At 53.2% G+C, this 26,863-nt stretch overlaps 2 protein-coding genes across 2 annotated transcripts in view; one reads left to right on the forward strand and one right to left on the reverse strand.

Moving 5' to 3' along the window:
* METAP2 (methionyl aminopeptidase 2) overlaps positions 1 to 26,863 on the forward strand; it is a 492,318-nt gene that overhangs the window by 372,694 nt on the left and 92,761 nt on the right. The window lies entirely within an intron of this gene.
* PDE1B (phosphodiesterase 1B) lies at positions 1,894 to 26,527 on the reverse strand. Its single transcript, XM_052640397.1, has 14 exons — positions 26,418 to 26,527; positions 10,555 to 10,668; positions 9,223 to 9,405; positions 8,976 to 9,042; positions 8,531 to 8,647; positions 6,072 to 6,212; positions 5,555 to 5,655; positions 5,342 to 5,467; positions 5,123 to 5,224; positions 3,989 to 4,109; positions 3,605 to 3,686; positions 3,204 to 3,312; positions 2,692 to 2,822; positions 1,894 to 1,997 (listed from the first exon to the last, which is right to left on the reverse strand). Exons 1-14 carry the CDS (start codon positions 26,525 to 26,527, stop codon positions 1,894 to 1,896), a joined length of 1,608 nt encoding a protein of 535 aa, XP_052496357.1.

Raw genomic sequence — 26,863 nt, forward strand, 5'->3', positions numbered from 1 at the left:
GCACCCTCGGGCAGAACCTCCCCTCTCTGGCCTCCGTATATAACAGGGCACACACAGCACCAGGGTTTTGTCCGCTTGAAGAGACTTTGCACGTGAAGACGCCCAGTGCACTTTCACCCGGCAAACAACACACACAGCCAGGCCTGGTCTCCCTTCTTTATTGACCTCTGGCTATAGCAGGGTTCCGAGAGACCGAGGACAGGGGTCAGTCACATGCGTCTCTACCCCTCTCTGGGTGGGGTAGGAGGAACGAGTGGCAGGTGGCAGGTCTCAAAGACCGTGGCTACGACTTCACACGCACAGGGCCCACTGTACAAATGCATGTCTGGTATTTACAAGGAAGGAGGAGGGCAGTCACTGGACTTGGGCCTTTCCTGGGACAGAGCGGGGCCAGAGGAGCCTGAGGAGAGGAAGGGGCGGGGGCCTGGCTGGGCTGCCGGCTGCCTTCCACCCGCCACTCCCCACTTGCCCAAGGAAGGGGCCTCCTGGGCCGGGGCTGGAAGGGCGGGACCCTCTCTGTCAGCAACGCAGGACTGCTGAGGACACCTCACCCTCCCCATGCGCCCTTGACCCCAACCCAGCTCTCCCGCCTGTGCTCTAGGATGCATCCTGAAGGTGCTCTGCTGGGGAGACCTCAAAGCACTTTACAGACATTGGTCGGATGGGAGCCTCCCGGCCCCAGGGGAGGGGAAGGAGGCGACGGGTTCAGGACTCGGCCAGGGCAGGTGACAGGTCCTTGAGGACCCCCCCAGTCAGCCCCCTCTCTGGCTCTTCCTCCCCCAGTCACCATTCCAGAATGGGAGGGAGGGAAGACTGCAGAGTCTGGGCCGGGGTGGGGGTGAAGCAGTGCAGGTCTGGGGTACAGAGGATGCCCCCATTCCCAGGCCCTAGAAAGGTGCCATGCCCTGAAGGAGCCCACGCCCCTCCCTGTGCAGAGCTCTGAAAACCCCCAGCTTCCTATCCTGTTCCAGCCCCTCCCAGGGGAGGAAAAGGGGAACCCAGACCTGCCAGCTAAGATCTGGGGTAGGGGGCTGAGGAAACCCCCAAAATGTATTGCTTAGAAACTTGGAGGCAAAAAGGATGGGGGAGGGCCCAGGGGGCTGGCATCTCTGACCCTCCCCCCAAGCCCTGGGAAACCTCCAGGAAGCTCCCCTCCAACCAGTCATCTGGCCACGGGGAGAGTCCAGAGGCAGGGGGATGGACACAGTGACCATTGGGAGCCCGAAGTTTCCCAGTCTTGCCACCGGGAGAGTAGAGTGTGCCCCAATGGGTGTCGGGTGGGGAGGGGCCCTTCCCCCAACCCCACAATCTCTCGCATTCATCCTTCGGGTGGGTTTTCTGTTCCTCGACGTCCACGCTCCCTCGGAGCATATGGGGGAGCCAGTCCCGATGGATGGTGCTGATGACATCGAACACTCTGGACTCAGTGAGGACCTAAGGGAACAGAAGACCTCAGTGCTCTGATCTCTGCCTTCATCTCCAGCCTGCCTTACCTTCAGGCCCGCCCCCAATCAGCGCCCGGTACAGCTGCACAAAAAATGTCCTGCAGAAGAAGGGCGATGGAATGAAGTCATGCCCTGCTGAGCTCCAGAGCCTGGGGCCTGGCTGTGCCTCCCCTGGCCCTCACTAAGAGCTGCTCAGCCCCACCCCGAACTGGGGAGCTGCCCCCTCTCTTCCTGGAGGGCCTGGACCAAGAAGCAGGACAGCCCTGTGTCCCACCTAGGCCCCGGCTTGGGCCTTTGTGTTCACTTCCTCCAGGTTCCCACCTGGAAGGAACAAGGGAGAACCTCGCCTCTGCTGAAGCCCAGAGATGCCCCTTCCGAGAGGCCTGTCGGACGCCCGCCTCGCCCTCCTGCCCGCCCACCGCCACAGACCCACCTGGGCCAGGCCCCACTAGTCCAGATTCCCGTTCTGGTTGTGCTCATCTTCGGCAGGGGAGGCTGGGGCCTCTTCCTCACAGGGGGACAGCTCATCAATGGACATCTGGTTGGTGATGCCTGCAGGAAAGCGGGAAGGAAGCTGGGACCAGACCGAGCAGGATGTTTTCCCCAAACCCAAGGAATATGTGGAGAGAAGGGAGTGATTCTCACACACCCCCCCTTCCCTCAAGCTGAGCTACATTCACCTGTGCCCACCTGGGGAGAGGCTCCCCAGCCTTGCTAAAGTGCACAGCCCTCAGCCCCCACGTTAAGGAAGAGATGCCTCAGCCAGGGCCACCTGGTTACCACAGCCTCGGGGCACCACTGGCAGGCCGCCAGTGTGCACGGGGCCCCTCGGGCGGTGGAATAACTGCTGTCCCTATCTTTCTCCAGCCCCCATTCTAGAACATTCCAGGTGGGTCAGCCTGTGCCTGATCCCTTTTCCCAACCCGGGGAAGGCGTCGGACACAGGGCTGCTTAAGGGGTTTCAGGAAAATGGGCCCACTGCTGCTTTGGCTTCCCTGGTGGGTGACTCAGGTGGTAAAGAATCCACCTGCAACGCGGGAGACCTGGGTTCGATCCCTGGCTTGGGAAGATACCCTGAAGGAGGGCATAGCAACCCACTCCAGTACTCCTGCCTGGAGAATCCCCATGGACAGAGGAGCCTGGCGGGCTACAGTCCACGGGGTCGCAAAGACTGAGCGACTAGGCACGGCACGGTCGCTCCATCAGCCGCCCTCCCGACAAGGCCTTATCCTCCCAGTGGACCCACCGCTTGCCGCCCGTTCCTTCCATTTCTGCTTGTTCTCCTGAATGTATTTGGTCCAGGTGGAGCGGAAGCTGACCACATCAGGGTTGGGGTCTCGCACTTCTACATCCAGAGAAGGCTGGCGCCACTGGAAGCTATAAGCAGGACCCGCCCACATCGTGGAGATTAGACCCCGCCCACCCCAGGATGGTCTTCCCAGCCCTCAAGAGTAGAGGGGATGGAAGCTTCATCCTTCTCTTTTCCCTCTGCTAAGTACCTCCCAGTTCCCACCCCTCTCCATACCTTGCCTTCTACTAGAAGGAAAATGAAAACAGCATTAGCCAAAAAGGCAGAAAAGACAGCTAATAGGAGAGGTTAAAATATGGTGGAGGGGGCGCGGGTGCAGGCCACACCCTCTGCCCGCATCCTTTCGCCCCCACGTGTGGCCCACAACAGAGGAGTCACTGTTTCTCCACCTCCCCCTCCAGTCAGTTCTCTCTGTGGGCCCTCAGGTCACCCCAGCCACCCTCACTCACCTGGGCTGGTTTTTAGACTTGGAGTCGTCGTCCCCAGTGGGCTGGACACTCTTCTCAGCCACATCAGTAAGCACAGAGAACGTGGGCTCCACAATGAAGTCAATGAAGCCTGCAGTGCAGATAACACACGGACAAGGCTGACCTGGGGGGCTGCGCAGAGGACTTGGCCGGCACGCCGGTGCCCCCAGCTGCACGGAACAGTCACCTGGGGCTCAAGAGTTCCCAGTGGGGGCAACCTTTGTGATGATGTATGTGACCCCAGAGAACTCCACCCCGGCCCTCCACACTCCAGCAAAGCAGCTTGCCTTGACAGGAATGGGGACTGGGAGCCGTCTGACCTGGCCCAGCCAGCATCCTTGACTTTTCCCAACCCTCTCCTCCCTGCAGGAAGGGACACTCACCAATCTGGGACTGCGCCACGAGGGTGGAAGTGCGGTCACAGAGCGGAGAAAAGGGCAGGCCCAGCTCAGCCTCCTTGTCACCCTGGGGGAGCAGACAGGGCGGGGACTTATTTCAGTCTACCCTGTTGGGGTGCAGCTGCGGGTAGAGGGGCTGCCGGGGAGAAGAGGGGGCTCTGTGCCTTTGACCTGGAAATGAGCTGCATGCAAATACCACTGCCAGCAATGACTGTTAAGCTTTTCGGAGATGACATTCTATCCCATGGGTCTGGGATCAGGTTGGCAGCTGCAGGCAGCTGAACAAGGAGCTGGAGGAGCAACAGGGAACTTGGAAAACATGGGGGAGAGAAGGCCCCGTGGACAGGGGCGGGCAAAGATGCCCCCTACCTGGCGGAAGAATTCCTCCATGAGGGCCTTGGTCCAGCGGCTGTGAACCGACCACTGCTTGGTGGGGTGGCTGATGTCAGCAGCATGAAGCAGCAGAGAGAGGGCCTTGGACTTGTCAATCCTGTCGGGGCAGGCGGCAAGGGAAGGGAGACTGATCGTTTAGGAAAAGGAAGCCTGGACCATTCCTAACTTCCCATCACACTCTCTCTCTCAGATCTAATGTCAAATACCATCTGAGATGAGATACACACACACACACACACTTACATATGTATAGGAAACACCCCAAGCTCTCAGAATCAGAGGGCCCAGAATCAAATCCTCACTATACGTTTCACACACTGGCTGTGTGATGTGCAGCAAGTTACTTAAAATTTCCATATTTCATTTTTCCCAGTTCTAAGTAGGAATCAAAACAGGATCTGCCACAGAGAGTTGTTCTGAGAATTAAATGACATACAACATATAGGTATTTAGAATAGTGTCTGGCACCTAATAAGTGCTTGGTAGATGTTAGCTATAATTATTATAATAATAATCATTATTATGATTCGCCAACAATGACACGCTCTGACCCTGCCCACTCTCCCACACACAGACACCGTACATTAACACACACCTTCAGGACACACACAAACAGTCTGTTCTCTCTTACATTTATATACTCCCACCCACTTTTAAGCAACATTAGATGTAATTATGACATTTGTTCTGTGTTTTTTTTTTTAACCTCACACAACTCTCCCAGTAGCCCTGTTAGAGCGGGGGCTGGCAGTGAGCTGTTGTGGAGGGGGGCATATCATTTTCACTTCTCACACTTAGGGAAACGAGTCCAGAGGGTTGAATGATTTTCCATTACATTCTAGAGTATGCCTGTCCTGAGGCTTCCCAGAGGACACCAATCTCAGACCCTCAACTCAAACGCTCTCCAGTAGTCCAGCTGCCTGAGCTGTCCACAAACCCAAGGCCAGGTGTGTACACCCGTCACATACACCAGATACCCTCAGACACCTGGAGCCAGGAGAGTTTCTACATCCTGGTAAAGACCTGGCACACTCACTGCCCTATGGATGCCCTCCAATTCACAGCCCCCCCACTCTGGCCTCTCCCCAGCTACACCCCACCAGAGGCCACCTCTCCAGCTGCTGCAAGGCTGTCTTCATGGACTTCACTTGCTGGAAATGGCAGGACATGTCTGTGGCCAACACCATCTCGATGACCAGAGCCCGCAGCTCTCTGAAGGGACAGAACCCGAGGAGTGATCAGCACTGCTAGACAGGAGGCCTAGGGAGCAGGAAGAGGGGGCTGGGGTGGGGGGGTCTCCAGGGATGCCCACGCCTGGCTTCTGCTCACACAAACTCATCCTTGGTGAGGTTGATGAAGATGTTCATCTCATCGTCCTGCATCATTCGGAAAACAGAGCTGATGTGGTGATTCTCCAGCACTGAGCGGTCGTTGTACAGGATGGCACACTCCGACCTGCAAGGCACAAGGTCACCAGGCCCAGCCCTCTGCCGGCCACCGCTGCCCACCCTCCCCTGCCCCTGCCACATCCCCACCCCTCACTTGGTCTGGATGTGGAAGCTGTTGGTGGTGCCAGTGTGCTCGTAGTCATGGATGGCTGCAGCAAAGATGATGGCCAGGACCTCAATCTCTGACAGGCAGTGCTGGGAGAGAGAGACAGACGATGAGAGGGGGCTGACCCCTGTCGGCCGCCCAAAGACCTCCACACACAGACTGGACCGCTCACCCCAGCCCGTCCATTCTTCATGTCCAGCTCTTGGGCTAAATGCAGTCAGGTTTCTCAGCTCCCAGAACAGCCAAAGACCCTCTTCCATCCCTACTAACAATATTCCCTCTGCATCTGGCCACACAGCCCCAGCGCTGCCCAGGAAGTTACGGTCCACCCAGGAATTCTCTAGAGTGAATAAGTCCAACCTGACTCTGTAAAGACTTTAGGATGCCAAAGAAGAGGACCCGAAGAGAGAAAAAAGGAAATGAGCGTATCGACTGTAGGCTGGACTCCCCGATTCTGCAGCCATAAGACCCTGAATCCCAGAAGCGTGACCTGCAGGGCACCTACCACCATCCCTGTGCGGAGCAAGAAGCAGTGGACCGTCTGGGTGACGTCAGCTGCGTGGATCTGGTTGTGGTAAGGGTTCTTGTACTTCCCGTAGCCTGTCTCCAAGGCATCCAGGAAAGTCATCAAAAACACAGTGGGAATCTGCAGTGGGAGAGGGGCAACTGAGATTTGTGGAGGATGTTCAAATGATAGGCCATCGCGGACAGAGGTCAGTGAGGCCCTTTCATGAAGAGACGGCAAGGCTAGGGGAGCACTGGCCCTGCAGTGAACCGGGCTCGCACCCTGGCTCCACACCCGCTGGCTGCGTGACCTTGGGCAAGCCACGCGCCTCCCTGTGCCTCTGATGCTTAACGGAAGAGTGAAGATACTACCACCTACCTTGAATTTAATGAGATAAGTACAATACAAGGTACTTAGCAAGTGCTCTCCCAAGAGTAATTATTATTATTCCCCTGGAGATTTTTAAGAAGAGGAAAGAAAATTTCCCTCCTACCTTCCAATCACCCCACCCCATCCCCAAACCAATACCATGGAGAGGGGCTCAGAAGCAGGGGAAAGAATAAGAAGGCCCGGAGAGGACCCTCTAGCCAAGGTAGATCACCCCTACCTCTGAGAAGCCTTCCCCCACCCTCTGTCCACCAAACACACACACACACACACATGCGCACGCGCGCTTGCGAGCGCCAGGAGCCAGAGCTCTATCGGGCTCAATCCTGTCTAGGTCTCTGCTTATGCCCTGGGGCACGCTCACCTCCTTCAAAGGCCCAAGGCCCCCAGAGGGCAAGGCTGGTGTCTGCACCTGTCCCTGGATCTCTGGGGCTGCGAGGAGAGCAGGGTTCAGGGCTTGGGGAACCCTCTGTAGAGATGAGCAGCGGTGGCGAGACACAGAGGCCGTGCCCTAGTCAGTCAGACCCTAACATCCCCCGCCCCCACCCCTGGAGGGCTGTGCCCCAAATTCAGGGAATTTTAAAGGACTGTTTCCATGACAACTGCCCTTGCTTTTGCGTTGCCATGGAGTCCCTGGAGGAAGGGAAGGGAAGGGGAGGGGCAGGAGAGGGGCCGGGTGCCCAGAAAGGGAATGTGGAGCTTAAAAGACCTGCTCCAACTGGGGTCCCTACTGGGCAAGGACGCTAGAGCATGAAGACTCCTCTCTCTAACTGCCTTGAGGCAAGGCGATTTGGGGCTGGGCCAAACCCAACCTGAGGTAGTGACTCTTGGGGTCCCCCAGAACCATCCTTCCTTGGTGTCTGGAGGAAGTCTGAGAGCCAGTTTGGAGAAATGTGAGCTGAGAAAAGTCTTAGGAAAAAGAAGACCCTGTTATTCTCTGTCCTGGAGAGGGCAGGATTGCAAAGAAGAAAATGAAACGGCAGAAGAACAGGCCTTAGGGAGGCCTGAAGAGAATCTCAGAGCATCCTACCAAAGTTCTGGGAACTCCCTTGAGAGTTGTTGGGAAAGGAGGAGTCAAGGGTCAAGGAAAGGCTCTCACACACCAGTACTCTGCTATAGTGAGGTGGAGGCAGAGGGTGGCAGGCAACCTTCCAGAGCCCTCTGGGAGGGCCTTCCTACTGGACTCCTTTGACCACCCCTCAAGCCCCTCCATGGGACATGGCAACCCGCTCCAGTATTCTTGCCCGAACATTTCCATGGACGGAGGAGCACGGTGGGCTACAGTCCATGGGGCCGCAAAGAGTCAGACACAACTGAGCAACTGAGAGCACACTCATACATCCCCCTCAAAACACACACATTCTTCTCCGACCTAACGTCTACTGTCACTCCACCCAAGTGCAGACCTAATATCCCCCTCATCCTCCAACTGCGGTTTCTCCACAAGGAAGTGATTTTTTTCCAGCCCCTGTTCCCCAAAGACGCTCTCTCCTGGCACAGGATCTGAAGAAGATTTTAATCCCATATTCTTCCCGGCCAGCCAAGCTGAAGAGCAAATGGAGTTCACACCCTCCCTCCCCTCCTCCAGCCCTACCTAACCTTGCCAAGAGCTGATCCTTTCCATAAAATTCCTTGGACAGAGCCGGAGGGGGAGGGGAGAAGAGCCCCCCCCCACCCCCGCCAAAAAAAAAAAAAATGGAGACACATTAGTCCTGCAGGGCACCAGCTGACAGCCTCTGGACCCCAGGCCTCCAGTGTCCATGGGCAGGAGGGCTGAAACAGGGGGCTGAATTGCAGCCGGGCTGGAGAGGACAAGTTAGGGGACAGAGCAAAGAAGGAGAGGGCAGAACCCTGGGCTGGATAGCCACAGGCTAGAACCTTCCCCTGGAAAGCAATACATGAAGCCAGAGGCTGGGACTGCAGCAAGAGGAGGAAAGGCCAGACTGCGGTGGGCACAGGGTGACTTCCCTGTCAGTGAGACTGAGCCAGACAGCCCGTAGAATCTGCCTGTAGGAGTAGGGTGGTGGGAGTGGGGAACCCTGCCCAGAAGCAGAGGGAGGAGGCTGCCCAACCTTAAAGCGGCTGATGAGGTTGTGCCGAGTCAGCAGCTCAAAAACGATGGTCCTCAGGGCGTGGTCATCTGCTGCCCGGTTCAAGGAAAAGACATCAAAGCACCAAAGGTCCACGTTCTATGGAGAAACAAGGAACTAAGCAGGGAGACTCCCAAGAGGGACATCCCAGCAGCAGCAAGGGCTGCAGTTAGACTTCAAGGAGGACTTCCCAATGATTACAGACACATGGGAAGCAGGAAAATAAGTGGTAAACAGGCCTCTTTCTTCCCAGATATCATTCAGTATGGGAGTGACAAGAAGTCAGGAGTTTGGCTCTTAAGTGGGTCAAAGTTGTTTTGAGAACCAAGGAAATGACAATTTAAAAAGGAAGTAAAAATCACCCCATAGGAGTCTGAAAGTCCTGAGGACTATTCTGCACCGCCCCCAACCTTCTCCCCAGGATTACCTTGAGACAGTTGAGGACCGCAGTGGAGTAGGTGGGGCCCACAGAGGTGTACGTTCTCCGGAACATCCTGAGGGAAAAGAAGGAAAGGAGCCTGGGAGTGAGGTCTGATCATGGGGTCTGATCAGGCGGGGCTGGGTGGCTGGGCCAGGGGTACGTGGGTTGGTGATACAGTGGAGTACTGGAAGACCCCACTGGGAAAGAGGGCCACAGCCAGGGGCCGAGGGAGGCAGGACGCGGCGAGCCTCACCGCTCCACGAAGATGCCAGCCTGCACTGCGTGCACGATGCTCCGGAACTTGGGCTTCTCTTCCGCTCGGCGGCCTTTGGCCCGGGTCTGCTGGGTGAAGGTGGAGGCCAGCCAGTCCCGCACCTCCGAAGGCACCGCGTCAGACCGCAGCTCCTGCAGCTCATCCTCCGTGTCCAGGATTTGCCTGAGGCCCCAGAGGGGGAGTCATTGAGGAAAGACTGCAGGTGCTTCCACAGGCTGGAGACCCTGAGCCCAGCCACACCCCACACCCTGGAAACTCTCACACCAGCTTCTCCCTTCGCTGACCCTCCCTTGTCTTTCTTTTGCTAAGCCTTTTTACTTCTGTTTCTCTATCTGATGTTGCCAATGATGAAACAGGTCACTATGTGAGAGTGAACACCCCAATTCTGGAAGCATTCAAGCAGCCAGTGGCATGGATATCACCTGTCAAGGATGCTCCAGACCAGCATCACTGTCCAGCAGAAATAAAATGCAAGCCATATATAAGTGATTCTAAGTTTTCTAGTGCTTGTGTGCGTGCTAAGTTGCTTTAGTCACGTCTGACTGTTTGCAACCCCATGGACTGAAGCCCGCCAGACTCCTCTGTCCATGGGATTCTCCAGGCAAGAATACTGGAGTGGGTTGCCATGCCCTCCTCCAAGAGATCTTCCCAACCCAGGGGCTGAACCCAGGTCTGTTGTGTCTTCAGCATAGACAGGTGGGTTCTTTACCACTAGCGCCACCTAGCTCAAATTTTCTAGCAGCCATATTCAAAAGGTAAAAAGAAACAGGTGAAATCTCCTTAAATGATAACTTTCTTTTAACCTAATATGCTCAAAGTACTATCATTTCAACATGCAATCAATATATAATATATTAATGAGACATTTTACACTTTTTTCCAAGTCTTTGAAATCCAGCATGTTTTTCTACATACACATGCACATCTCAGCTCACACTTGCTACATTTGAAGCCTCACTAGCCACGTGTGACCTGGGCAGAGCAGGTCTGGAAGGCCTCTGCCCTGGGAAGAAGGTGAGGACGCGATGAGCTTTAAAGTCCCTGCCAGCTCTGGAAGGTCTTCTCCTCCTGATAATCTGTGTTTGTCTCTCTCTGCAAGTCTCGCCTGTTCCTCTGCCTCCTTATCTCTGCTGATAATCCTACCTACAGATCTATCTGTCCTCACTTCCCACCTCCCTCCTCTGGCCCTGTCATGCGTGTCTATCCCCAGCTTTCTGTCTGACTCCCCGTCCCTGGATCACTGTGTCTGGCTGGCATCTTTCTCTTCTGTGTGTGGGTTTTCTCCCCGCCGCTCCGCGTCACCACTCTCACCGAGTTTCATCTATATAGACGGCCTCCAGCAGAGAAGCTGTGTACTCCAGGTTTTTCTTCAGCTCCTCAATGTTTACCTCCCCGTTCTCCAACTGCTTCACCATGTAGCGCAGCCTGTGGGGGGGATTGGGGGGGGTGGGTACAGAGAACCTGCTTAGGCGCCGCTACCTTGTCAAAAGAACAGGATACCTCTAATAGGATGCGTGTTCCAGAAACAGCCACAGCCTTCTATAGCACATTAATCTTTCTAACAGAATAACAGCAGCTAATGTTTTTCATCACAGGCCCATTGCCATCGCCTGTACTAAGTTTATCCACCCTCCAAAGTTAAACCCCAGGCTCTTCCACAGTCCCCACCCACCTTTGACCTCTCAACACCTCCCCTTTAGTCAGTGTTTCCTGAAAACTCTTGTTTAGATTGCCTGGGGCCCAGCAGAATTAGGCAGGTACAAGCCCCTGGGGTGATGTTTTGAGGATGATCTGTTTCATAGTCTGAATAACCAAGAGATGAAACTGCCTATTTCCCTCTGATAGAGGACTTTGGGAACAACAGCCATCAAAAGGGCCCCCAGCATTCTTTCATTATGTCTCTTGGTTTGGGCAGGGAGGGGGTACATGTCCACAGCCCCTCTGTCCCTTGCAGGGATGGCGAAGACACAGAACAAAGACCAATCTGAATGCTTTTGCCTGGCCTCACTCCATCCAGGCAGAGCTAATGGATTATGATTCCAGAATCCATCAACCGGGACAAAGCGCAAGATTAACCCCTGCCTCCCTGGTGTCACTCCAGAGAGAGCCTCTGGCAAAGACTGACTGTACCCTTCCCCTACCTCTGCCATGAGGCAGCTTCCCCCAGAGCCAAAGTGGTGAGGGTGGGTCAGGGGTCTCACTTACTGGATGCTTTGCCTGAAGGGACCATCCCTCATATTTTGCACTCACGAATTCAGGGATTAACCGGGTGGTTTCTTAAAAGTCTGCTTTATGACTACCTGAGACCAGCCCAGGCAGTCATAGGTACACAAAGCTCTCTGACTTTAGGTGGTGATTTTAAAGAAAGCGATGAAACATCCCCCTCTGGCTCCTTCTCCCAGCTCTGCCCCACCCCACCTAAAAGCAAGGTGAGGTGAAACAGTGGCCAGCACAATTCCCCACTGAGAGGGGCTTCAGAAACCCAAGGTCACCCTATGAGTCAGGGAGAAGAGTATGAGTCAGGGACCAGAGGCTGAAATTAGCATCGATTCCCAGGGATGCTGGGGGAGGGAGAACAATGGCATTCCTGAACAGAAGCAGCTCTAGAATCCTGGGGTCTCAGCAGCTTTGGAATAGGGGTGCCCAAAATAGCCAGCCCCAGGAAGCATCACCGGCCAACTCTCACCCCAGGGACCAGCAGTCCTGGCCAAAGACAGGTCTGAATTGCAGATGAGGCAGAAAGGAAAGAGGGAAAATGGCGGGGAAAGAAGCTGGAGGAAGGCTGCAGCCTCCTCAGTGGGTTATCCTCAAACTGCACCCCCAGCCTCCCTGCTGCGCCTTCTCCACGTGAAAAGAGCAGGCAGTTCCATGAGGAAGAGCCCTGGTTCCGTACAGCCCAGCCCCAGCCCAGGCTTCACTAGGGAGAAGGCGCAGAGGCTGACAACATAAAGGCTTTCCAGCCAATAAGCTGGAAAGTGGCGACTGAGAGCCGACCAGGGATCACACAGCAAAGAGGTACCGCTGTCTCTAGGGCCCAGGCACAAGCTGGGGCTGCCCTCTCCCGGTCAGTCCCCATGGCCAGGGACCCTCGAGTCTGGGGACACAACCCAGGAAGAAGGAAAGGCCCCTGCTCTGATCTTTTCCCATCCCAGCCCTAATCTTCCACTTCAATCAGCCCTTTTTACAACGGAAAACTCTGCCCACTAGGGGTCAATGCCCACCACCAAAGTTCTGCCTTCTTTCTGGAGCCACCCTGGGAAACACACATCCTAGCACAGGCTCCCAAAGTGAGCAGCCAAGCCCACGGGTGCTCATTTTCATGTATTCGCATAATCTCTTAACAATGCTGCCAGCTCTACATTTTAAAAACTGCTTTCTCCTACATTATCTCCTTTTATCCTCACAATGGGCCTAGAGGGAGGGAGGGGGGGAAGGCTGTGCAACCCTACTTCCAATGCAGAAACGCAGGATCCCAGCACAGCTCTGGGAGGTAGAAACCCCACATTCAAACTTTTCACTTCCTCGATATGAGCCCTGGCCAAGTCACTTCTTCACCAGCGTCTACCAAAGTGTGGCCTATGGACCACTGGCATCGGAATCACCTGGGATACTGGTGAAAAATTTTATTCTGGGTCTCCCCACACACCTACTTCACCAGATTTTCTAAGGTTTGAGTCCAAGGATCTGTGTTTTTAACACACATCCCAGATAATTCTAACTCACCCTAAAGTTTGAGAATCTTTATTTTCAACCTTCAATTCCTTCATCTGTAAAATAATGAGGATTATAATAAACTACCTGTGGTGGTCACGTGGGCGGCACTAACCCCCCCCCCGCCCCCCCCCCCCCCCCCCCCCGCCCCTTGAAGAGCTGCTGCTTAGTAGCTCAGTCGTGTCTGATTCTTTTGCAACCCCATGGACCGAAGCCTGCCAAGTCCTCTGTCCATGGGATTTTCCAGACAAGAATACTGGAGTGGGTGCTATTTCCTTCTCCAGGGGAACTTCCCGATCCAAGGATCCACGCACCTCCTGCTTTGGCAGGCAGATTCTTTACCACAGAGCTATCCGGGAAGCCACCTGGGAAGAGCTGTTAATAAGAGAATTAAACGCAATAACTCATGCAAAAGGCCTGGCATATACACTGAGGCTCTACAAACATGATGTGTATTAAAATTAACTGACCAGCATCATGCCTGCCCTACCCAGCTCACACGTCACTCCCTTCGAATCCAGCAAGCACCTGCCTTCTTGATCCCAAGTCCAGGTGAAGAACGGTGAGCCTAATTTGGATGGAGGCTGGTAATTAGGAAGCCCTCTAGCAGAGGAAAAGAGAGGATGATAATGACCATGATCTCTCCTTTATAATTACATACCACAATCACCTTACGGGGATGGTTATATGACTCGTCTAGGGTCACACAGCTTGTCTATCTCAATCAGGTTGGCCAGCCTAACACATTCTACTGGAGCCTAACTGTGCCCCAAACACCAAAAGTGAGGAAGGACGCCACTGCATCATAGCTCCTTCAGTGTCAGGCATCTGTCCTTCATGGGGTGATGTTGTCTGTGAACACCATCAGACTCACAGGAAACTGGGGGTGTCTTGATCGCACTCATGATGACTTGTTTGTCCTGGCAGCTGTGCTCAGAGCACATAGCATGTGCTCAGTAAATGTTCATTGAACAAAATAAAAGGGAAAGGGGGCAGATTAATCAGGTGGGGGGCTATCTGCCAGTGCTCACAATTGAGATCTCAGCCTAGGGAGAAGAGTGTGGTTGTAGGCTGGCTTTCAACACACCCCTCCCCCCAAGTTCCTCCTGCCTCCACCTCTCGATCTTGTCCAGAAGTTCTTTTACAGCTCCTGTTGAAATCTGAACCCAACATGATCCAGATACCAGAAGGAGAGGGGAGGGACGGAAAGAAAGATTAAAGAATAAATTTGACAAGCGGGGTGTCCAAGGAGGGGGCCTGGAATCGGGCAGCTGGAAGGATCCAGGTGCTAAATTTCCCCCTCTTGGAGTTACATAACCTTCCCCATGACACTTCCTGGCCTGGTGGGGGGCCTCTCGGATTCTGACGCCCTTTAGAATTAGGATCTCCCCAGACCCACCCAAAGTCCTCACCTTGCCATTCGTCTGCTTGGATGGGTAGGATGCTGACCCCTGTCCAGTCCTCATCCAGACCTAAGGAAAACTGGAAGCTCCCTTCCCAAGAGTCCTCCCACTCCACTCCTAGCGCTGGTTCACCATCTCCACTTCTTCCTCCTTTACCTTCCCCACACCACGGGAAAGTCTCAGGGCCTGACCCCTGGAGGCCTCAGTCTCTCCCAGCTCTAGGTAGCCAGCTGGAAAAGGTAGCTTCTGGGCAGTAATAATCCCAATGCCCCAGACAAGTGCAGCTCTCCAGCTCCCATCAGATGCTCTGGTGATTTCCAAAGCCCCTTCCCACTACTTCTGGCACCCACACTCCCTGAAGGATCACTGTAAGTAGAGAGCTTAGGACAGAGTAGCCTCAAGCTAAGGGACTGGGAGTTGAAAGAAGAATCCTATCTCCCTTTTTGTGTTTTTAAGACCAGATGAGGAGATATTGGAGGAATGTGAGGTCTTAAGAATGCTGGGGTTCAGGAGGGAGAGAAAGAGGGAAAATACTGCTAAGTCACCTGCCACTGCTCAGTCACACACACACACACACACACACACACACACCCCCACACCCACCCATATGGGACTGTCAAGTCTTGATCCTGCTCTTCTACCAAACTACAAGTAGTAGACCCACAGCAGCCTGTCCTCCGGTCCTCCTCCTCCCCTCTCCCTTCCTCCCTGGAGCCTACCTGAGGATAGGACCCTGGAGGTGACTCCTCTGCACAGGAACAGGGCTGGCCATGGGAATCAAAGTTCTCTACTTCAGAGTATCAAAATGCTGCCCCCCAGGCCCCTGGGCCCCTGAGGGGAGTGGTTCCCTTTTAGGCCCCTGACTTCCTTCTCTAGGTCTCAGCAAAAGTGACTGACTGACTGAACAGAGAGAATTTAGGGGAGGGGAACAGGAGGAGCCTAGCCGGAACGAGTGATGAGGCAGAGACCCAGCCCACAACTGGGTGAGAGGCCGCGGGAAAAGTTTCACATCTGAATCGGACTGAAAACAAGAATCTGTTCTCAGAAGAATCCCAGAAAGGACAGAAATAGCATAAGCCAGCCCCTTGCTCTAAGGAGGTGGGGCTCCTCTTTGGGGGAAGGAAAGGGTTAGCAGGAGGCTTAAGGGGACAGGGACAGGGAGCCATCCTGACTTTGTCCTGTAGAGGAAGTCTGCAGTGGAGTGGAAGGAGCCCTCCAAGAGCGCCCCAGCTAGGCGAAAGCAGATTTGGCTCCCTCTCAGGGTCTTTTTTCCGGGGCCACTCTTCAAAATGAGCTTTAACCCACCTGCAAGGACGGAAGCAAGACAGGAAGAGAACTAGAAACTGCAGAAAGGGGGCCTGCTGAAGTTACGGATCCGGGTATCCTTACCCAGAGACCCGCTCAACAAGGAGGAAAGCCCCCACCCAAGCAGTGACTGAAAGTCAGGACTTGCTCATCGAAAAGAAACCGAGAGGCTAGGAGAGTTCAATACTCCCAGCCCCAGTTTTCTCATCTGTCAAACGGGGACTGGGAAATAACCGTGAACTGACTGGAGAGAGGTCTTTCCAGCCCAGAGGCAGAATGACGGGATAGCCCACGAAGAGCCTGCGGGACCAAGGCCCCCTCTCTCTCTTCCAGGCTTTGCTCCCGCTCAGGTTCTAGGAAGGGAAGAACCCGGCCTCTGCGGTGCGGGGTGGATGTGCGCAAACAGCCCCAGCCCGCCTCCCGATTGGCTATGGGGTGACGTCACCAATACAAGCGCATGGGGGCTGCGATTGGTCAGCGGAGGGGCTGGGCGGGGCCTAAGAGAGCCCGGGTGAAGCCTAGAGCAGCCGGTGAAGAGGGTTCCGCGCAACTACAGTCTCCTTCATCGACGGTCTAGGGTTGATGTAGGGGTGAGTAAAAGCGACTAGAGGGGATGAGTATGACAGAAGAAAGAGAAAAGAAACGGGCTAAGAGGCAGGATTTTATGATGGGAAGTCTTGCTTCATCGTCCACTGCACCCCTACTCACCAAAAGCAGAGAGAAACTAAAATACCCTGTCACTGTGCTATAGCCTTGAAGGATTCTAACCAAATGAAGTTTGGGGGATTACTGGGACGAGTGGAAGTTGGCTTCAGCAGCAAAGAGGAACGAAGGTTAAACGTCTACAAGGTTGTGTAAACTCTTGGTAGCCATGAAGCAAGTGTTTTTAGAGAGAAAGGACTAGTCCTGGAGTCAGAGACCTGGAACTGCCCCTCGGGGATGAGACAAGTCATTCGGCCTGCTCTGTAGAAAAGCTCGTTTGGAGAGATAGAGACAGGGTGGGAGTGGCAGCAGATGGTACACCAGCAAACACCAACTCAGGGCAGTGTGCCCTCCTCACCTGACTCCAGGCCCAGCCCCCAAGCCAAGTAGGCACTAACCCCAACCCTCCTACTGAATGGTAGAGATTTCTTAAACTAGAAAAGCTCCAGAGAGGATATCTTGTCCATCCCTCTGCTCCCTTGCCCAGTAGAACCAAAACTAGTTGGACAAATAACGGCTTACCACATCACCCCAAGTAAAGACATGCTGCATCATCCCAGTATGCATCCCACCACGCTCGTCTCACCAGCCTGTTATTAACTCTTCCTAATTAGAAAGGACATTGATCAACCACTGTCCCTTCCTGGGGAAGAAGGGTTCACACATACCCACTCACCCTCACATGAACACACATGCCACACTCTACTTCTGAGTTAAAGAGACTGAAAGCAAGAGCATAGATGTGATGACCCCAGCGTGAATTCTCCTCTAGCCATTAAATGTAGTTTTAAAACAGCAAGCAGCCCAACTATCATGCCTCCCTCCTTGGTCTATCCGCACCCTTCCTCACCTGCCCTGAAGAACAGGAGTTGGGATAAGGGATGAGCAAAGCATAGGTGACTCTGCCCCTGGTCAGAAAAGAGGGGTGTAAGGGGTAGTGGCTGGAGGGCTGTTGAGGAATGGATTAACTGGCTGATCTAAAGGCTTAAAAATCTCAGAAACTGAAAAAAAAAAAAAATCAAGGAAATCATCTAAATCCAGTAGAAAGAGGATATTAATTAAGATCAGGAGATCTTGCCTGCCTTTCAGCACTATGTATGACCTTGAACAAGACACCCTGGGCTCCATTTTCCTTGTCTGTAAAATGGGTAAGTTCAAGCTTCATGGACTTCTCACAAGGGATCATACAAGAGCATTTGGGGAACTGTAAAGTGATGGGTGAATGCGAAAGAGTACCATTTAGTTTTTGTTTTTGTTAATTCAGCAAAGGTTCATTACAAGTGCTCCATGAACAAAGCCCCCTGTGCCCACCCTTGTACCCAGGGCCCCTGAAATAGAAAAGCCTGTATCCCCACCACCACCCTTCCAGATGTCAGGGGCTCTTCCCTGGCTCCTTATTCCACAGAGAGCAGGGAAGCAGAAAGTGGGGACATGCCGAGCACGGAGCTCCAGAAACCAGGAAGAGCCAGACCCCCACCTTTCCCAAGCACTGCCACACCCCTGGTTTCACATTGCTACACAGGCAGCCCTGGTTCGGGTGGCTGGCTGGGCACGGTGGCGGAGGTGGCTCCAGAGATAAAAATAGCCCCCCTAGTGACAGAGCTAGAGTGCCATCCTTGGAGGCAGCAATCCTCAGGTGGACATGGCAGCAGTGGTGTGAGCTCCCTAGGCACTGGGCAGAGGAGGTGGACGGAAGGAGGGTGGAGAGCGGATGGGCAGCACCTGGGAAGGGGGGTGGGTAGTGGGGGAAGGAGAGAAACCTGGCAAGTGGAGCAAGATGGGGGGCAGGCAGGAGAAAGGGACAGGAAAGGAGATTTGAAAAGCGCTGCAGAAGAATGTTTGGGAAACACTGAGGAAGAGGGAAGGGAGTGTGTATGCAGGCAACTCCCCCCGCCTCCTGCCTAGAACCGTTTCTAACAGGTGTTCCTAGCAACAGCCCAGCGCAGCTCAGATCAGTGAGGAAGTGGGTAATCTAAGTAGCTAGAGCCTTAGCCCAGAATAATAAGAACCCAGACATCCCAGCTCCCTGCCCAGTACACAAATGAGTCACCTCTCCCTCCGGCTTCAGCCCCTGAAAGAGGGAGGAAAATAGGAAGGTGGGCAGGAAGGTGAGGGGAAGACTCAGAACTCTGAACTTTGAACCCAGCTCAGAACTCTGGCTCTGGTTCACTTGGCCACACCTCTTCTCCCTCCCTGCACGATTTAATTCTGCTCATTAACCACCTCCACATGGACCACCCCACCAGCCCTCCGAACCACATCCCAACAGATGTTCCCAGCAGATGCCCTGCTTCTGGGGAACCTAACAGATGTTGAAGGTGGCCTGAGATGGGAGAGTGAGTTGGAAGCTTGGCAAGGGACTGACTGCCAGTGCTATGGGAGTAGCTCTAAATTTTGGATCAGCAGGATTTGAGTCTGGTCCCAGCTCTGCCCCTACTTCACCAACTATTTCTGGGCATCAGTTTCCCTCTCTGTAACATGATATGGTTCTCAGAGTCAGTGCCTGGGTTGGAGACACTAGGAAAATAGGGTGCCTGAGTAGGAGTTTATCTTTTTTGACTGGCTCACTGCTTCACCCAACTTAGCCCGAAACTGATGCTTTAAAGGAAAAGTGTGGCTTTCTTCTTTATCCCAGGGAGATTACATTCTAACCTCCATGAACTTTCCAGGAAGTTCTCCTGCATGTCTATCTTCAGTCCATCTTGCTTCAGTGAAAAGAACAGCGTATTTTCTTGGCATTTCATAGAATATAAAGGAAGAGAACAGCCAGGACAAAGAAGTGTTTGGGATGAGTCTGGTGCAATTTGATTTATTATAGTTCTCTCAGACTGGGGTTGCTAAAGCTACTGCTTGTAGACAGGAGGCTGGGGTTTAGGGAGCCTGGCAACACTGTCAGCATGCGTGCTCACTCAGCCCGACAAGTTTCCAAACAAGGTGGGCACAGAGGCGAGAACTAGGAGGATGATGCCAAGTTAGACGTACAAGAGCTGATGAACAGAGAAGCAGAGAAGCCAAGGAATAGGAAGGAAAGAAGCTTCTCTGGCCCCCAGGTCCTGCCTGCCAGAGAATCATTAAGCCCCCCTGGAAGGCAAGCTCCCTTCTCAGCCTAAACGGTGCCAACACCAGCTGGCCGCCTAATCATCCCACTGCAGCCACTGTAATTATTGGCAAGTCTGACTTCTCCTTGCAGCTGTGGAATCAACTGACCTGGGGACTTGGCTGAATCCAACATGGTACCACCTGAGCACCCGCTTTGCAGCTTTCCTCCCAGCCCTGAGCCCCCAGGCCTCTCCCTGGATATGCCCTTTTCCCCATCACACCTGCTTAGCCATCAAAACCCCATCCCAGCTCCCTCAGTGGACTTCTGCCAGGTCTGGGATGCTGAAGTTATATCCTAACCTGCTCTTTTCTTCCCAGACAGGGAGAAGATGTAGTAGAAGATGCTGGGGGGAGAGGAGCCTCTGTAGGACTGGGGACGTGGGGGACAGAAGGGCGAGGGCTCTGGCACTAGGGACCTCCCTGCAACGGGCGGGTCACAACTCACTTTTCTACTTTTCCCTTCTGAGTAGCCCTTCTTCCCCCTGAAGTCTTCTCTTGGCCTCACTCACTATTCCCAGGATTCTCTCCCCATTAAGTCTTCCTCCTTTAGGAGACAATCTCATTATCTAACAACTTCCAGTCTCCCAGTGGTCTCGCCTGCAGCCCACCTGCTGCCCTGGTTCTGTCCCCTTTTCCCTGCTGCTGTCCTGGGGACAGCTGGAAAATAGCTACTCAACTTCTGTACCTGTGAAAATCAGTCCCCTGAGACTCAAAGGCAATTACCTGGCTTTCTCCCTAGAGGAGCTGGGAGGATGAGGTCACTGAGAAGGCAAAAGAAAGGCCTTGTAGAATACAGGAGTTGAGGCTGGACTCCTAAGGTGGCCTCAAAGTGTGCCTACAGCAAACTTGCCCTGAACCATCACAAGGACACCTGGGCCTGGAGAAGCCCCACTCCCGGGGTGGGCAGGGATATTTCCAGACTCCTGGCCAGGGTGAGTGGGGACTAGGAGCACGGAAGGCCAGAATGAGGGGCTAAGCCGAAGGGAATAGGGAGAGAGAGGAAGAGGGACACGAGAGGAGAGCACCATAGTGCCCGGCAGAGAAAGAGAAGCCAGAGAGAGATGGAAACAAAGGCGGGAAAGGGCAGAGGAAAAGACACAGGAAAAGTCAAAGAGGAAAACAGAGGGAGCTGAAAACAAGTCCTTGATGATCCCTTTAAAGCCACAATAAGAGGAAAGATCTCTCTTGAGTTTCTTAGTTCCTCTGTCCCAGTCTGATGGGGGTGTATGAAAAATAAGAGGGGAAGATGTGAGAGAACCCCTGGCTTGCATTGACTTCAGGAGCTCCCTGTACAGGGGGGCAAGTGGAAGGGGTCTGGAGACATCCACGCTTCCCTCCCCCTGGGTCTCTCACCTAGCCTTCCAATTCCAGCTTCATCCCCAACCTACTGCACCCTGCTCCTGGCAAAAGTGCTAACTGCAACCTCAAATGTGGGATCTCCATGGTCTTTTTAACCAGCCTCCAGGGCAAGCAGAGTGGTAGTTGGGTTCTAAGGGACTACACAGATTCTTTAAAATAGAATGTGTCATAGCTGATCATATCACCCCAGGCCTAGAGACTTAGGATAAATGCCAGAGGGGAATTTCCCCAGTGCTTTTGGCACTCACCAACAGCAGTCCCTAGGTGCCCTGCACCCACTACATCTTACAAGGGCAATTGCTCCATCCACTTCTAGTTTGCCCAGCTGAAAAAAAAGATGATAGAGAGTAAGTCTGTCATCTTTTCTTTTGATCTTAGAAGACCACGCCTTTTGTGGGACAGCCCTCCTCCTAGCCCACCCAGCCTCCTATTCTCTAAGCTCAGTCACCTGCCTCACCTTCTCCAACCACTCATCACCAAGACTCTTCCAAATCAGGCCTCAGACACCAGGACTCATACCTACTATATCTTCATATTCCTGCCTCTTGAATCTTGATTTTTCTCATCATCCAAATCAATGACTGCCCATTTATTACTATTTTGCTGCCTCTTCACCCAGCAAGCTCTCCCAGGCTGAAAGAGCATCAGAGTTTATCATTTAAAAACCACTTTCACATGGATGATACCAAATAAAGAACAGGGACACAGAGAGACTATGTGACTTCAAGATCATGCAGCTAGCCTTTGGCAGAGGGGGAACAGGAGCTCAAGCCTCCCAATATTCCCTCTGCCCCTCCACTGCCACTGCCCTGCCTCCCTTGTCTCTCCCCTGAAGCCACCTATTCTGACCAGAGGTTTGTGAAGTTCTTCCACTACTCGGAATTTGAATTCCCCCTCTCTCTGCACATCCCCCTCAGCTTACTGCAGGAATTTTCCACACTCAACCATCAAGAGATGCCTCATTCAAGACAAAGTTGACGGGGGAAATAGAAACCTCTGAGGAGAGGAGAGGGGATATAAAACCCAGGGAGGAGGGATTCCCTTTGCCAGGGTTGGAAATAAAGGAGGAAGGGGTGATCCAGGGAGGAAGGAACTAAAAACCATTCCCACCAAGGCCTCAGAGAAATGATGCTCCTTCTCCAGAGGCCCAAGAAGCCACCGTTTATCCCGCAGTCTTCATGGCAGCTCCACAGCCATGTGCAGAGAAAGGAGAGCACCACAAAAGGAGCCACAGAAGCTCATTCCGTGGGGCACACCCAAAACGGGGGCAAAAGCTAGAAGACGCCAGTGAGGCGTCCAGTCCGGCCCTTCGGCTGCTTTCTCCTGCGCATTTGCTTTCCCCGGGATTGTCCAAAAACCTGAGCGTGTCACAGACACATGCGCAGATCACACATACATACCACTCCATTACCTAGACACACTCACATACACAAATACATCATCTCATTCATACATAGGGCAATGTCGGGTATTCAGGTAAGTGCATATTTATTTTCACACATATTGTTTCTAAACATACAAAGAGGCATCATTATGGAACTCTGACGTCACCGGCTGTCCTTGTCAGACACACCAGCCTTTACCTAGATACACCAGATACATACGTATACATGTCAGGCATTCACAGTTTCATTCTGATACATCTTGTTCACATACCCAGATTGTTTCTGTAACTCCTTCAGTTCCAGGCTCTGTTCGGAGGTTCTCAAACCCCACCACTTTTGAGCATCACCCTCTAAAAACAATAACAAAACCAACCTCTCCTTTTCTCCAATTCCCATGCCTACTCCCCTCCCCCACTGGACACAGGAACACACGCACCACAGAATCAGAGACGGAACTGGGCTCTGTGACATATACAGGTATACTCATTCATTCACGTGTTCATTCCTTTAATTAAGAGCAATTATTGAGTGCCTATTATGTTCTGGGTAGCACACTAGATTGCGATGCAACAAAGATGGGTAAAAATAATCCCCGACTGTGTCCTTGCTCCAGCTCCCCTGAAATGACCTTGAACCATAGCTTAGGACATTGAGTCTAAACCATGGAAGCCTGAGCGTGCACCATGTGGAGAAAGGAAAAGAGAAAGGGATTGTTTTATACTATCCCAAGGAAGAGGGAAGTTTTGTCTGTAAAATTTCAAAAGAAACTGGAGCAAAGAGAAGAGAATGAGGCTTGTACTATCCTGAGAGGGAGAGAGAGAATCATATATGTCCTTGTACTGTGTATACCCCCCTCCAAAGTAAGCGATGAAGCAGAAACCAGAATGGTTGAATTTTACCACTTGGGTGGGTGTCATTAAACAAGGAGCAGGGGGCCTCCCCTACTCTCCACTCTCTGTGATGGCGTTGAACCATATGACAAGCTCCACAGAATCAGGGACTGGGTCCATTTTGCCCTCCACCATATCCCCGGCATCCAGCACCTCACCTGCCCCACAGGAGGCACTCGATTAAGAGCTATTGGATGAATGAATGAGCTAAGGATGGCAAACAGATCTCCACTCATAGTTTTTCTTGTTTTGCAAAAGACACCAAAAAACCTTTCCATTTCTACTGGCCCTCCCCCACATTCCTCAAGGCTCTCTGGTCTCAGAGAAGAGTGGGCAGACTAGCCCAGTCCTTCATCTCAATGTTAGAGATGCTGAAATTTGTCCTGGTTCACCCATTATCCCTGAAGTGCCTCGCTCAGTGTCTCTCATGCCTCAGCTTACGAATCGGCTTAGTTAGGAAAATTTCCCCTAGGTAGAGGTGAAATCCAACAGCTAATATGCTCCAGATTCTGAATTTATCTTTGGCAGAGTGCTAGTATGGAAAATAGAATTCCTGGATACCCTTCCCAAGAAGAAATTGCCCTGCACAATTATATTCATATGGGCTTTTTTAACCAGAAGAAAAAATATCAGGCCCAGTTTTCCTGAAGAGACCCTCAGTGTCCCAGATTAGAAATTAAAAGGGTAGTTGGGATGGAGGAGATAGGACATGTTAAGCAGCAGAATATATATATTCCATCTGTCTTCATTTGACTCTGTGCGACCCCATGGACTGCAGTCTGCCAGGCTCCTCTATCCATGGGATTCTCCAGGCAAGACTACTGGAGTGAGTTGTCATTCCCTTCTCCAGGGGATCTTCCGAATCCAGGGATCGAACCTGGAATCTCCTGCACTGCAGGCAAATTCTTTCCTGTCTGAGACACCAGGGAAGCCCATTCAGCATCTAGTCCTGAGATAATCATGCCCATCTCCCTGCTTCCAGACTCCACAGCCCCTTCCCACCTGGGCCTTTTTGGGTACAGGTGATGATTGGGGTGGGGGTGGGAGTTCTATTTCTATTTAAGGTGGAAATGCCCTCTTTGCTCACCTCTTCAGAAACCACTCAACCCTGAGAGCTGTCTCCCTCTCCTACTCAGCAAAAAATCCTCAATCCTTTGCTTTCCCTTCATCTGACTGGCAAAGGCTCCCCAGGATTCAAACAGGGCCAAATCCAGTAAGCTATCAACTTCAGATCTCCCTTGGTATCAAGATCTTCCTCTGCTTTGAGACTGGGACTGTATCCTTGGTAATTAATATTGAGGAGATGGTACTTCTCTGGATAAGTTATGACATGTAGCTGGCACTCTTAAGGACCAGACTGCTGAAGTGAGTGAAAACCAGAACAATCTCATCAATAAGATTAGTGATCCTTGTCCACCGTGATCTCCTGCAAGGATGTCTCAGCTAACAGGCTCGGTAGGGGCAGCTGCCTCCACTCCCTTCCTGCCCTGGGTTTCAGTGCCTCCTTCTGAGGGTCCTGTTTTCTTGCCATAGACCACTTCTCACCCTAGAGGAAGCAACTGCAATCTGCTTCCAGAAAAGCTTTGTGGTTAGAAATGTGTGGGAGACAGTGAAATGGGTAGACCCACCTGTTTTGCAGGGCCTCTTACCTGGAACAGAGGCAAGGGAAAGATATGATGAGCCACTCGTGCTGTGGGAAAGCATCCTAGGATGCTTGGGTTCTCCTATTTCTAGACCCTGAGGTCCCTTCTTTGCCTTTCAACCACTTCCCTACCTACCCTTCTTGCCAGCTTCGTTACCATCAACAAAGCAGGGTTTTCTATCAAGAATCACCCGGGTGCTCCTCCCAACAAAAATTGATTCAACCCGATTTTCCATTTCTTCATCCCAGAACCTCATTCCAAGGATTCATGGAGCCTGTAAGTTGCCCTGGCCAGAGGCAGCAAAGGAGGGGACCAAGAAGCACATTTGGATTCCCAGCCTTGTTGCCCAATGTGCCTCCATTCTCCCTAAGGCCTTTCTAAGCAGCTGGTATGTAAATCAGACCCACCAGCCCAACATAAAGGCATCATCTTATCGCCACAGGTAAAGTATTTTTAAAACAACACAATCATAAGCATCTATCCATATTCTATCCCCATCTCTCCCTCTGCTGGAACCTAGAAATGAAAAGCTTCAGTGCTCACAATTGAGAATATTGGGGAGCAACTGCGTGTTGAGGCTGTGTTCCCTGTATTTCCTCACCAAACATCTGCACCCTCTCTCCTAGGGCCATGGGGAGTCATAGCAGGGAGAGCAGCACTTTCTCTTGTTTTCTGGTTAAGGATCAACAGACTGCAGAGATTATCGGGTGGCAGCTGACAGAGAGATAAACATGGTACATGGCTTGTCTTTGAACCAATCCTCTTCTTCTCTGATAAGCAGGAAGAAAACTTCCTCTCCTTCCCTAGAACTGGAGTATGGGACACCTGAATCTTTCCCTTTCCCATTTATTCCTCTCCACATGCCCTCTTCCTGCAAAAATAAGAAAAGATGCCTCGATGTGCTTGGAGATCCTTGGGAGACCCTACAGTGACAAAAAGGCTTTGACAGTTATTGCCCCAGTCAACCAATCTCCCCTCACCACCACCCCAGCTCCCAGGCTGGGGCTCTGCACCCTCTCCCCCAGGACAGGGTTGCCCCCTTCTCTAGATCCTAGGTGGGTCCCCCATCATTAATATGCAGAGTGTGTTTCCAGGCCCCAAGAGAGATGAACAGCTCAGGAACGGGGCAACCCCACCCCCCCTACCCTCTGTAGGATGCAAGAGGCAGAAACCACCAATCCCAGCCAAGATTCGTATGACCCACAGGTTGGCACAAGTATCCCCATGCACTGGACCTGCATCTGTGTGCAGTCACTCTACAGACCTCTCTGTGACCCTGGGATACTCATGCACACACATGTGATGTGCCTCACATCTACCCAACCCTGCACATGGATACGTGTGAGTCAGCCTGGCACCTCCTGAAAGCTGCGCGTCCGCAGCCCTGCCAACACCGCAAATATTGTGCCGCCTCTCTGCGCGGCATGTGTCACCCGGGGGTCCGCAGGCACCTCGTTAGCTCTGCAACTCCTAAACCCGCTCCAAGCGGCCGGCTTGCTGTGCACATGCCTTGCACATGTGGCCTGGCCACGCGTGTCCGGGCAGCTTATGTCCTCGCACCTGCCAACATGTGTGCCCCAGAGAATCCACCGGCCCGGCTCCAGCTACACCCCCCCCCCCCTCTTTCAGGCTCCCTGAGATCCCTTCCCCCCCGCCGCCCCTGGCCCGGATACTCACAGAGACCGGAGCTTAATCCACATCTTCTTGCTGGGGGCTGACTTCAGCTCCAGGGGTGAAGGGCAGTCCGACTCTAGCATCTCGGGAGGGCTGCGGGGGGACAGCTCCATGCTCAGCCTCCGTCTACGGAACCGAGGGAGGAGACAGCACCGCGGCTCAGCTCAGCCCCCAGCTGGCAGACCCGGGCCCCCCAGCCCAGCCCCTTCCCACCTGCGGCTGGCAGGGACCAGCCAGGCCCGGGTCTCTAAGGCTCGGCCCAAGCCCGCAGAGCTGCAGTTCCTGCGGCTCCTCCTCTCCCGCTGCCCAGCCGAGCTCTGGGCTCCCAGTCCGAGCTCTCCGCGCCGCCGCCGCGCGCTGCCGGAGCCGCCTCCTCGCTTCTCTCCTCCTCCCCGGGCCGGCTTCCCCTCCCTCTCTCCCCCTCCCTTCTCCTCGGCCTGCCGGCTCGT

This window comes from Budorcas taxicolor, chromosome 5, assembly GCF_023091745.1.
Source record: "Budorcas taxicolor isolate Tak-1 chromosome 5, Takin1.1, whole genome shotgun sequence".
In the NCBI taxonomy this organism is placed as follows: domain Eukaryota; kingdom Metazoa; phylum Chordata; class Mammalia; order Artiodactyla; family Bovidae; genus Budorcas; species Budorcas taxicolor.